Source organism: Drosophila sulfurigaster, chromosome 3 (genome assembly GCF_023558435.1).
Source record: "Drosophila sulfurigaster albostrigata strain 15112-1811.04 chromosome 3, ASM2355843v2, whole genome shotgun sequence".
NCBI classification, from domain to species: Eukaryota; Metazoa; Arthropoda; class Insecta; order Diptera; family Drosophilidae; genus Drosophila; species Drosophila sulfurigaster.
In genome coordinates this window covers 43,606,808-43,618,714 of record NC_084883.1, presented here as the reverse complement: position 1 = coordinate 43,618,714, position 11,907 = coordinate 43,606,808, and the positions used below count along the sequence as shown (strand labels likewise).

General features: G+C 38.8%; 3 protein-coding genes across 3 annotated transcripts in view; 1 reads left to right on the top strand and 2 right to left on the bottom strand.

Moving 5' to 3' along the window:
* Nucleotides 1–238: 238 nt before the first annotated feature.
* LOC133840450 (tubulin alpha-4 chain) lies at nucleotides 239–1,952 on the bottom strand. The gene is made up of 2 exons (XM_062272289.1): nucleotides 1,802–1,952; nucleotides 239–1,735 (listed from the first exon to the last, which is right to left on the bottom strand). The coding sequence occupies exons 1-2, from the start codon at nucleotides 1,802–1,804 to the stop codon at nucleotides 350–352; spliced, it is 1,389 nt and encodes a 462-aa protein (XP_062128273.1). The 5' UTR covers nucleotides 1,805–1,952; the 3' UTR covers nucleotides 239–349.
* Nucleotides 1,953–2,702: 750 nt separating this feature from the next.
* LOC133842258 (UPF0046 protein C25E10.12) lies at nucleotides 2,703–4,721 on the bottom strand. The gene is made up of 2 exons (XM_062275295.1): nucleotides 4,086–4,721; nucleotides 2,703–3,409 (listed from the first exon to the last, which is right to left on the bottom strand). Exons 1-2 carry the CDS (start codon nucleotides 4,475–4,477, stop codon nucleotides 2,881–2,883), a joined length of 921 nt encoding a protein of 306 aa, XP_062131279.1. The 5' UTR covers nucleotides 4,478–4,721; the 3' UTR covers nucleotides 2,703–2,880.
* Nucleotides 4,722–4,924: 203 nt separating this feature from the next.
* The window catches only part of LOC133842262 (protein furry), a 66,846-nt gene continuing 59,863 nt past the window's right edge, over nucleotides 4,925–11,907 (top strand). Inside the window, exon 1 of the mRNA XM_062275300.1 lies at nucleotides 4,925–5,328. Within this exon, the coding sequence (XP_062131284.1) occupies nucleotides 5,223–5,328 (106 nt within the window). The 5' untranslated portion in view covers nucleotides 4,925–5,222. The remainder of the gene's footprint in view (nucleotides 5,329–11,907) is intronic.

The window sequence follows — 11,907 nt, the reverse complement described above, 5'->3', positions numbered from 1 at the left end:
ATGCACTTTTCAAGTCCATAATAACCATTATGAACTTCCCCAGAACTTTAGTTGAAAAGAAATAATCATTTCCAGCTTCCCCGTCTCTTAGATAATCTTACTCAATAGTATTTCTAGCAAAACATTTTCATATTGGTTTCCTTCGCATTAAAAAAAACCTATATATTCCAAATATTAGACAAACATGTTCACTACCTCCTTTGCATTTTTTTTTAACAGATAATTTGAAACAATAGTATTTCTAGCAAGACAAATTTGTTTTTATTGATAGAGAGAGTTTCACAGTTTCAGATCAGTTAATACTTTATTAAAGAATACTTTATTAAAAGGCAAAATAACTCCAGCTTGCTTAGTACTCATCGACCTCCTCGCCATCTTCCTCATCGTTGTTCAGTCCCACCTCATTAAAATCGCTCTCAAGGACAGCGATATTCTCTCGGGCCTCAGTGAACTCGCCCTCCTCCATGCCCTCGCCCACATACCAATGGACAAAGGCGCGCTTGCGGAACATCAGATCGAATTTGTACGAGAGATTCGTGAAGGCCACAGAAATCGCCGTGGTGTTGGATAACATGCAGCAGGCACGCGACGTGGGACCCAGATCACCATCGGGCACAAAGGCGGGACGCTCGTAGTTGATGCCGATCTTGAAGCCCGTGGGACACCAGTCGACGAACTGAATGTGCCGCTTCGACTTGATGGCCGAGACGGCGGCATTCACATCCTTGGGCACCACATCGCCGCGATAGAGCATACAGCAGGCCATGTACTTGCCCGCTCGAGGATCACACTTCACCATCATGTTGGAGGACTCGAAGCAGGCATTCGTCAAAGCGGTGATCGCATGCTGCTCATGAGCAGCACGTTCTGCACACATCAACGGTGCGTAGGCGACGAGGGGGAAATGGATGCGTGGGAAGGGAACCAAATTCGTTTGGAACTCATTGAGATCGACGTTCATCGAACCGCTGAAGCGCAACGAAGCCGTCGTTGAGCTGACAATTTGGGCAATCAAACGATTGAGATTACGATAGGCGGGTCGATCGACGCCCAGTTTATTGTTGCAGATGTCGTAGATCGCCTCGTTGTCCACCATAAACACACAGTCCGCATGCTCAATGGTCGAGTGTGTGGTCAACAATGCATTATACGGCTCCACCACCGCTGTAGACACCTTGGGCGAGGGATAAACAGCGAAATCCAAACGACACTTTTTGCTAAAATCATTGGAAAGACGCTCCATCAGCAGCGAAGTGAAACCGGAGCCAGTGCCGCCGCCCATCGAGTGAAAGATGAGGAAACCCTGCAGTCCATCGCATTGCTCGGCGATCTTTTGCAGCCTTGCTGTGACCTTATCGATCACCTCCTTGCCAATGGAATAACGACCGCGAGCAAAATTATTCGCCGCATCTTCTTTGCCAGAAATCAATTGTTCCGGGTGATACAGATCTTTGGTGGCCCCGGTGCGCACACTATCGATCACCGTCGGCTCCAGATCGACAAAGATCGAGCGAGGCACCTGCTTCCCATTGCCCGTCTCTGTGAAAAATGTGTGCGCATCGTTGGCATTGGTGCTTTGGCCAACGGTTGCGCTGCTGCTGCCGCTTTCCGTTAGCTGCTCCTGCGTCTTGCGACTGCCGTCCAGATTGATGCCATGCTCCAGCAGATACAGCTCCCAGCAGGCGTTGCCAATCTGAATGCCGCACTGTCCAATTTGTATCGAGATGACTTCGCGCTACAAAACCCAGGAAAGTAAATCGAAAATCGAAATTTGGCTATCAAAACTTCAAAGAAAGCTTACCATATTGTTTAAATGATTTAATAGCAAAACACTTAATAAAAAAAAAAACGAAATGCAAATCTGGCTTGAATTCTTTCTTCGCTCAGTCACGATGCCGCACAAAATGGCAGAACTGATGTGCCGTTATAATGCAAGCATAAAACAGAATGTCAAAAATTAGGCAGCGTTGCATTCGACGATCGGTTGGGTGTGAAACTCGACTAAAGCGAAACTTGGCTGAGTCAAAACTCGGCTAAATTGCAATTTAAGAAAGGACATCTTTCGTTTGTTTAAAACAAAACCAATAACAAAAAAGTAAACTTAAAATGTCACAAAAAAATTAAAGAAAATTGAGATCAATTTTTGGTAATATTAAGGTTAATTTTCTTAAAAAGTCATAAAATAAAATTAGCTGCAGATTTTTTGAGATCTTTCACTTCGAAAATATAATAATAATATAATTTGTAGAGATTATTACCATGTTAATATTCTACACTTTAGATTTATACATTATTTTTGTCATCCCCAATTTGTTTTTGAAGATTTCATTAAATTAAAAAAGTCAACGTTGCATTCGCCGATCGGTTAGGTGCGAAACTCGACTAAAGCGATGCTTGGCTGAGTCAAAGCTCGGCTAAATTGCAATTTATGAAAGGACATCTTTCGTTTGTTCAAAATAAAACCAATAACAAAAGAGTAAACTAATGAGTCACAAAAAAATTAAACAAAATTGAGAAAATTTTTTGGTAATATTTTAAGGTTATATAAATCTATTGAAAATTTAAAAAATAAAAGTATTAGATTTGATGAGATCTTTTTTCACTTTGAAAAATATAATATTTATAATAATTGTAAAAATTATTATCCCGCTAATATTCTACCTTTTAGAAACTCGACTAAATCGTAACTTGGCTTAGTGAAAACTCGGCTAAATTGCAACTTAAAACAGGATTGTGATTGTTTAATGAGCATTTTGTGGGTACATCGAAAAATGGGTACAATAAATTAATATAATTTAAATTGTTGTAGAAGTAGTAAAGTAAATTCCTGATTTCCTCGTAATGGCAACTTAAAAGTGTAAAATGCTGTCCGAAATACAATTAATCCTTGCTGACGCCTGGCGGCAACGTTACATCGAACACAATCGGGGCATTGTTGGGCAAATAGTTGATGTCGCAAGTGGAGGCATTCACATAGATGATCCGGCCATCGCTGGTGATGCCATAACCCTCGTGCACATGCCCAAACACATGGTATTTGGGACGAACCCGTTGCTGCACCGTGCTCAACAGTTCCACGCATCCAGCGCGCACTCCTGAGCAACAAAGATCTCCGTGACCCACGGGCGGAGTGTGTGTGACGAGTATATCGACGCCAGCGGGTATTTGATTCCATTTGTCAAGGCAAGCGGTGCCGCGCGGCACATTGAAAGCCCAGCGACAGAACTCTGGTTGCCACGGAGATCCATAGATGCGCACGCCCCACAGCTCGAGCAGCTCATCCTCCAGGTAAGTACAATTGGTTAAGGCCTCGCGTATGTTGGGCGTCTGCACGGCACTCTCCATGCTCTGCTTGTCGTTGCCCAGCGTGGGCAAGTCATCCAGTATGGTCAGTCCGGTGGTTTTGGAGCTGCGCAGACAATAAGATTAGATTAGGCATTAAGTACTATATAGAGATAAGTACAGTATAAAGCCGATAATTGCACACCCATCTATTAAAATCACAAATTAGGCTTTATCTTTAAGTAAAAATATTTGTGGTTGATTAGACCCATAACTTTTAAAAAATGTGAAGTGTCTATTTTAATATATTTTAAACGAATGTGCATAAACATTTTACAGTGACAATCACATATTTTTGCTTTGAAATTTAATGTACTATCTATCTATAATTCCTTAATAGCAGTCATATTTATGGTCTGATTGTCGTCAAATTAGGAGAATGTTTATAATAGGCCATATTTGAAATGCTTGCCAAGTAATAAGTAATTATCACGAAATTGGGACAATATAAAAATTATAAAATGAACTCGAGAAGAATAACTTTCTAATGCTAATGCTAGTCTCTATTTAAAAGAAATAACTTTTCAAATAAAAGTAACATAAAAAAATTATATCTCAATTTTAGTAGTACAACATTGCATTTAAGTTAAACTATGCAATTATTTTGGATGTGCATTTAAACACTCAAAAATAGTTCGTATATCTGCAAATCCTCTATGTAAAACCTTGTAGAGCAACTAAACTGCATTTTGCAATTGCATTTATCGACGCTGTACTGTATTAACGTATAATTGCCAGCTTACCGTTCGCCATGTGCATGCTTGCCCTGATTCTGAAAGGGATGCGTAAAAGTACGATCAAAGCTCAGCTCATGATTGCCAGCAATGACAATCTTATGCTTGTGGGGCAAAGCGCCAATCCAGTTGTTGAACTCCACCACCTCCTGCAGTTGGCCGCACTTGGTGAAGTCGCCGGCATGAATGAAAATGTCGCCATCGGGAATATCGAATTTGATGTACGGCGTCAATGAGTGGGTGTCGGACATGCAGACGACTCGCGCTTTGTTGGGTGCCACCGTTGTGGTGGGTGGCTTCATCACCACCTTGATGACGCGCTGCGTTTTGCTGATCTCATTCCATGCGGCTGTTGGATCGCTTGTCAGCGGATGTACGGATACGTTGGACATGGCATCCATTGCTGGTCTAACCCAAATTAATCACAACATGATAGTGCGCTTTATAGCCGATAAGTGATGGGTGTTATTTATTTTAAACAAACACACGGATTTGCCGATAAAAGATAAGAATTCGCAACGCGTACATAACAAAAACGTTTCTTCGTTATTCATCAGCTGTTCGCGCTTAGAGTTGCCACACTGCCATATGCAATGGTTTCCCATGATTTTCTTTAAAAATTGGGCACTTTTGTTCAATAAAAATATGAATTGCCGAATGTTGGTTTTATTTCCAAAAGTTTAATCAATACACAGTTGATGGTTTCTCAAAATTAATATGGCATTGCCAATATTTATGACGTCATCTCTTATTGGAAGCTGGCAAGGCCAAAATGGCTTGTGAGGTGGCAACGCCGCATGCTAAACAAAAAACAGCTGTGCTTGACTGCTGTTCATCTCTCTGCTTCTTATACCATTCACTCATTCACGTCTTGTACAATTTTATCGTTTAACCATTTTTTCTGCAAATCTATTCACCAATTTGTCAAACATTCCGGCATTTTATTGTCTGCATACGTTGTATAACAACAAGTTGCCGCAGTGCGCTGCGAGAGCGCGCAGCGACAATAGAATTTAAAGTGAAAAGCAAATTTATAAAACAAAGATGGCTGCGATGCGTCTGGGCAGCCACTTTGTGTAATTAGTGCATACGCAAGTGTTTTGACCATAAAAAAAGCCCAAGAAAACAAAATACAGACAAGCAAGCATGGAACAACAAACGCTGGAGCTGCAGCAGACGCAGCTGGAGGCATTTCTGGATGCCAGCGGTAGCGGCAGCAACAACAACGGCACTGCAGTCGTCAACAATGCAGGTGAGTTCTAATTTTAGGGCGACTCAATTACCTCTGCCTGGGTGCAGCCCCCTTTTTATGGCGTCGCAGTCGGCGTCGGTATCGACGTCGCTGCTAATTGTTTACGCCCACCGATCAAATGTGCGTTTTATTTGCTCAACGTCACTGTGTGCGATTGTCTCTCCGTGTGTGTGTGTGTGTGTGCTCAATTGGCTGTTCTGTGTGTTTGTATGTTTATATTAGTGTTTGTGTACTTAGCACCTGGCCACTGTCTTCAAAACTCCTTTAGCTTGTTGTGTCGGTCTCTGTTTGTTTCCTTATTTCTTTAAGTGATGATTCACTTTGATTGTCTCTACTCTTTTTTCTCTGCACAGACAATCAACGTTTTATGGCAAACTGAGTCTGTTTGTATGCGTTTGTATGTGTGAGTTGTTTTTATGGCCATTGTTCTTTGACTCCGCCATAATTTATGGCGCCGCGCAATTTACCGTTGCAATTTAAGCTCTTGTCCAGCATCATGCGCTCTCGCTCTGTCTCGTTGTCTGCCGCTGATCAACATTGCACTCAATTGTGACCTAGACCTAGTCATCATGATGATGAGCTTTGCACTCTCGCTCTCACACTTATTTTGTTTGTTTTGTCTGCCTCTCTGTCGCACATTCATTCACAAAAATATATAAATGACAGAGCAAAAGGCGCGCGCAAAAACATACATAAAACCTTGATAATGACATTCAGGCGAAAAAGCAAAAAAGTAGCTTCAGTCAGTTTGGTCACAACCTCTGGCAGTTATCCAACGGATTTTTCCGAGTAGCCGCCGCCGCGCCAGCAGTGCAAAAATTAGAAAATCATTTTGTTATTGTAGTTGTGTTCACCAAAAGTCAAATGTCGAGTGAGCGGGAGAGCAACAACAAAGCACCTGAACCTGAGCGAATTGCATAAGTTGGTTGCGAGTCTTCGTCTTTGTTCAGTCTCAGTCCTGAAGCTTCAAAGCTCTCATTTGTTTGCCAACGCGCCAAGTGTCAAGTTGCAGTGCGTTTTTCTATACGTATCCTCGGTCTCGTTCGCACCCACACTACCGCAAGCTAGTGTGTGTTGGCTTGTAACGGCGCGTTCCGGTCGCGTGTTCGTCATCGCGTGCTTTTTTTTGTGGGTTTTTTTTTGTTTGGGTTTTTTGCTTCTTTTTTTTTTGCCAATTTCTGGCGTGGGCGTGATGTAATTTGCCATAAAGGCAGTTAACTAACACTTGGAGAGAGAAAGAGAGAGAGAGGCAAAAAAGCAATGTGCTAATTCGCGCCCCTTTTTGTACAAATATTTGTAGCAAGTTTTTGCCATTTATTTTGTTATGGCTTCCACAGTTAATAATCAATTTAGTTGTTTATTGTTACAAAAAAAAAAACCCATTTCGCTGTTCGTCTGATTAGCAAAGCGTTGCCAACAAATGTTTGTTTACAAAATTTGCAGATCTAATGTTGATATTTATGTAATATCGAAAAATGCATAAACAAAGGCGGCAATGCTAAGAACGGGTTATACAATGTAAGCCGCAAGGCTGCGTGTTTGCATATGTGGGTGTCAGTGCCTGTGTGTGTGTGGCACGGAAATGGGAAAAAGTTTAGTGGGCCACAAAAGTTCTTTTAGCTAATTGCAATAATTACGGGGCCCGTCACATGCTGTGCTAAGTTTTATTAAATTTATGCTAATGTCCAGCATATTAGTGACACTGTGCGACAAGAACAACAGGAACTCACGCTGCGCTTGCACACACACACATACACTCAGAAACTCTAATAAGAAATCATACGTCACTTGCGTCAGCTGTTGCCAGTTGTTGTTGCTGTGCGGCTTTTGCCAATTCGCCGCTAACAACAGCTGTTTGACTCACATCACACTCACTTCGGTCTCTCCCAATTGGGTGCTCGTGCTCTCTTTCTCGCTCTCAGTTGCTGTTAATCATAATTTTAAATAGACAATTATCGTTTGTTTTGATTTTCGTGCTTTCAATTTGCGAGCGCGCGCGCGATTTACGCTCAGCTTATTTTTTTGTGTGTGACTTTTGTCTTTTGCTTTGCGTTTGCTATTTATTATTACTCACTCATTCGTTGTTGTTGTTGTTGCTGTTTCGTCGTCGCTTGGAACTTTTTGGGCTGCGAGTCGTTGCGCGCGTTTTCGCCGCAGTCGAAATTCGTCGTCGCCAGAGTTCGCCTCGCATTTTAGTTTTCGCGTATACGTTTTGTTGTATTTTGAACGAAGAAATTGTGTTTTGTGCGCGATCTGAACGTGAAGATATATATAAATATACGTATAGCGCATATATACGCTGTGTGCGCACATATGTGTATAAATAAATACATTTAAATTGTAATTTGACAACAGTATTTCGGTGTTGTTTTTCGGTTTTTTTTCGGTTTTGTGTGAGCGACGTCTGTCGATTTGGAGAATTGAAAACGCTGAGCTCATTTTTTGAGACGCCTTTAAACTGGCTAATTAGCATAAAAAAGCATTATAAATACATAAATCAAACGATACTATATGTATGCCATATATACTCGTACAGCAAGCTGTGAAAATTACAAATAATCATCATTTCGCGATATTATAGTATATTTATTTTTGACATTTTGAACGCTATAAACAACTTCTTTTACGCTTGCCGAGGGTATTAACATTTTATCAAACGATTTTGCTAAAATTAAACTACTTATTGGCCATATAATTTATATTTGATCTATTAGAGTGTATAAAATCTTCGACATCTCACAATGAGGTGTTGATTTTTGTTGCTGATTGTTTTATGTGTTTCATTTTTTACGCTAATCAAAGTCTTTAAAGTGGCTTCTCTATATATGAAAGTTCCTTGGTTTCGTTTTCGACTCTTCGATTAACGTCACTCGGGTTTCGGTGACACATTTATGAGTTGTGCTGTGACTGAGTGTATGGCCTGTTCTTATCAGTGATTATTTTGTTTTTTATTTTTTTTTTATTTTGTTATACTTAATACGAACAACAACAACAATCCTAACTAAACGGCGCACAAATGCTGCTAAATTAATTACAACTCATAAATATAATTTGTGTTTAGATAGTGGTGCACAACAATATCAGAAAAAAAGGGGCTCACGTGCCTCTAATTACGACAACTTACGATTATTTAATCAACGCTCCCCAGCCCCAGACAGTCTATCCCCTATCCATCACTCCACCCCACCTTCCCCAAAAACGCTGTTACTAATCAAGTTGAGATTAGTAAGTTGAGATATATACCGAAAGATAGAGAGAGAGAGAGAGAAAGCGAGAGAGTAACTCTCGCAATTTGTGAATCTGCCTGGGCATCATTTTCCTAGCTGTGATTATTTTACAAATTTATGCGCCAGTTTCATGTTATGGAATTTTCAATGGACACCAAAAAAACTAAAAGGTAAATTATGGTACTCAAATGACGCGATTTACACTCAAACTTGTCAGCTTATTGGCCTATTAAATATTATTGTCTATATCCTGTACGATTGCAGGCCGAAAAAGTGTATCTTAAAATTAAAGGCAAAGCTTCAAACCGTTTTTTCCCATTGCTTTTGTTTGTTTCTGTTTTTTTTATGGGTTGGTTGGGGTCTATTTTTGATCATTGTGGAAATACCTCATAATTCTTAATAAAATGTGATAAGAATTCTTAGAAATTTATTTAAAAATATTGCATTGCTTAAGATCTTCACTTGATCGCTTATTTATTTAATACATAAATAGATTTGTTCCAGATTTGATTAATGGGCTGTTTTCTATTCTAATTATTTTGTTATTGCCCCTGTTTCTATGTAAGAAGTACTATAGGGTATTTTCTCGTTGAGCACTTTTGACAATTGATTTGTTGTTGTATTAAGAAAAGTATGTGCTACTTTTTATAGGTTTCTTTAAGAGGCTATTTTCAATCATATCATTTTGTTAATGCCTCATAATTCTTAATAGAAGTCGATTAGATTTCTTGATAAAAAAAAAATTTGGAAATATTTCGCTGGCATTGTCTGAGTAAATATTTGCATTGATTGTATGTGAAATACTAAATCCCTGATAATCGAACAAAAGCTTCGCAAACAAATCGTAAATTTCATGCAAAATGTTATACAAATATTTTCCACAACATTTTCGGGAACATTTATTTGCCGTCTTCACTTCTCGGGCCTCCGCACGTTTTGAAAACTGCGCATTGAAAAGGAAAAGCAAAAAGAAAAAAACAAGAAAACAGAATTTGTTTTTGCTGTTGCTGCAGTTTTTAAACTTTCGGCCCACAGAAAACTATACGAGAAAGAGAAGAGAGGAGAACAGAAGCCAAGTGAGGGGAACAGAGATCAAGAGGAGAGATACGTGTTGGTCGCATGTCTTTGCCAAGATGTTGTAGTTGTTGTGTTGTTTGTTAAATGACACATTCATAGCGCATTTATAACAAGAATTTCCGACGTTTTCCGTTCGTTTTGGAGGCGGCTTTTTGAGGCAAACTGAACTAAACTGAACTGAACTGAACTGAGAGCGTGTTAATACAATATTAATAATATACACTAACAAATGGAGGAATATGTCTTTTAGATTTTTTTTGTGTATATTTTCAGCGCCATTTTTAATACTTTGCTGCGCATTTGCATACCCTGTAATTTGTATAATTGCCCGCAAGCGGCATATTAGATACAAATGAATCGTCGTTTATTGTAATTAGAGTGACTAAATGAGGCTAAGGTGTGTTAAAGCAGTAATTTATGTGTTTATACCTAAAGGTTAAAAAGTGAAAATAAGTATTTGTTTCCAATTTCAAAGTTTCACTTTTCTTTCAAAGACAAATAAAATTCTTAATAGCCAAATGTTTTAGAAGAAAGTATTCTAAATAAGGTAAATTTCATATTTCAATTAAACAATTTGAAATTATGTTAGATAAATATTTATTTAAATAATAAATTCCAAATTTCTGTTAAATGGCAAGTAAGAAAACACAACAGTCTGGAATTATTCTTAAAATAAACCGAGTAAGGAAAATATACTAAAATTTATCGATGGATGAACTTGGTATTATAATACTACTACATTCAAAATACTATGGTATATTTTTTATTTCACATTTAAATGCAAATAGTGCGGAATTATTTCTAAAATATACAAAATTAATATAAGGAAAAAATACTGCAATTTATCGAAGGTTACAGCATTAAAAATACTGTGGTATATTTTGTATACCATACATTATTGTTCAATTTTATTAAAATTATGTATACGCCTAGTTAATCTGTTATTGAATTCCCGTATAGGGTATCTCTTGGTCGTGCTTTCTTGTTTGTTTTTCACGCTGTTGTTTGCCACATGTTTAGATGAATGATGTACAAATATATGGCTACCTTTTATTGCATTGAAAAGCAACGAAGACAAATGGAAAAATGGAATTTTTCTCAGCTATTTTCATAGCAGGCAAAATCGTTTTGCGCAACTCTCATGACAGCTCGGACAACCTTAAATACTGCTCACGGCAGAACGAATGCGATGTGAATTGCTTTTATGGAGCTGTCTCTTTTAAACCTTATCAATTATTCAGTGACAGTGAAAACTTTTGCCCTGAACTTCCACTGTGACCTTTAAGTCGCCGTTGCCACCGCTATCCTCATCGCCATCGCCGCATATCGTATACTCTGCCCTCTGATCCTGGGCCTTGATGTCCTGCGAAACAGCTGACGGGCGGGCGGCATTGAAAAATCGAAAGGCCTAACCTTGCCCTTCCCTCATGGCATATCCGTTTACCATTTTACCAGTTTACTATTTATTATTTATTATACTTGTTACCGTGCTTTCCTTTTTTATTTTTACTTTGTTTTTTTGGGTAATCTAATGTTTGTTGCCTCTCTAATGACAGCCAGAGGACAACACGATTTGAGGATTGCACTTGAACAATCAATTTGGATGTGCTCTCTAAGTAGTATATGTTTGTAGCTATTGATTGATTTCATGTTCTGTGAGAGAGGTCACGGGTAACGAGTCCAAAATAATTCAATACTATAATGATTGCGGGGAGGGCAATCTTCGCTATATGTAATGTTGATTGGATCATTATAGTAAATTATAGATTACCAGCTGGTCGGTAGTAAACTATACGAATGTTAAATGTCCGTAAAACGGCCGGTACTAGTTATATTTTATTCATTTCTTGATTACTTAGTTTTTATCGAGTACCCGCGATATGAAGGAAATGCAGGTTTTGTGCCTTGAAAGCTTCACAATGTTGCACTACTGATAGGGAACAATAAACTAGGACTAGACCAAGTTAAATGTAAACTAGATAACTGGTTCAATTTGAGGTGGAAATAGGAAATAAGCTTAAATGATTATTGCAGGTATTAGCTATGAGTTATCTAATGAACCGAATCTCAGGGACAAATATGATCTAGATCGTTGAAATTGTAGTTAGTCAGAATACTGGAATTATGAAATATATACGATAAATAGATAAATACGTCTTGTGAAATGTCTTTTCCTTTTTCGAGTGTCCGTTTTATTGTGCTTACCGATCAAGACTGACTGTGGCTAATATATTCGGGAGTAGTATAGTCGTAAAGGAGATGAGAGTTTAATAAA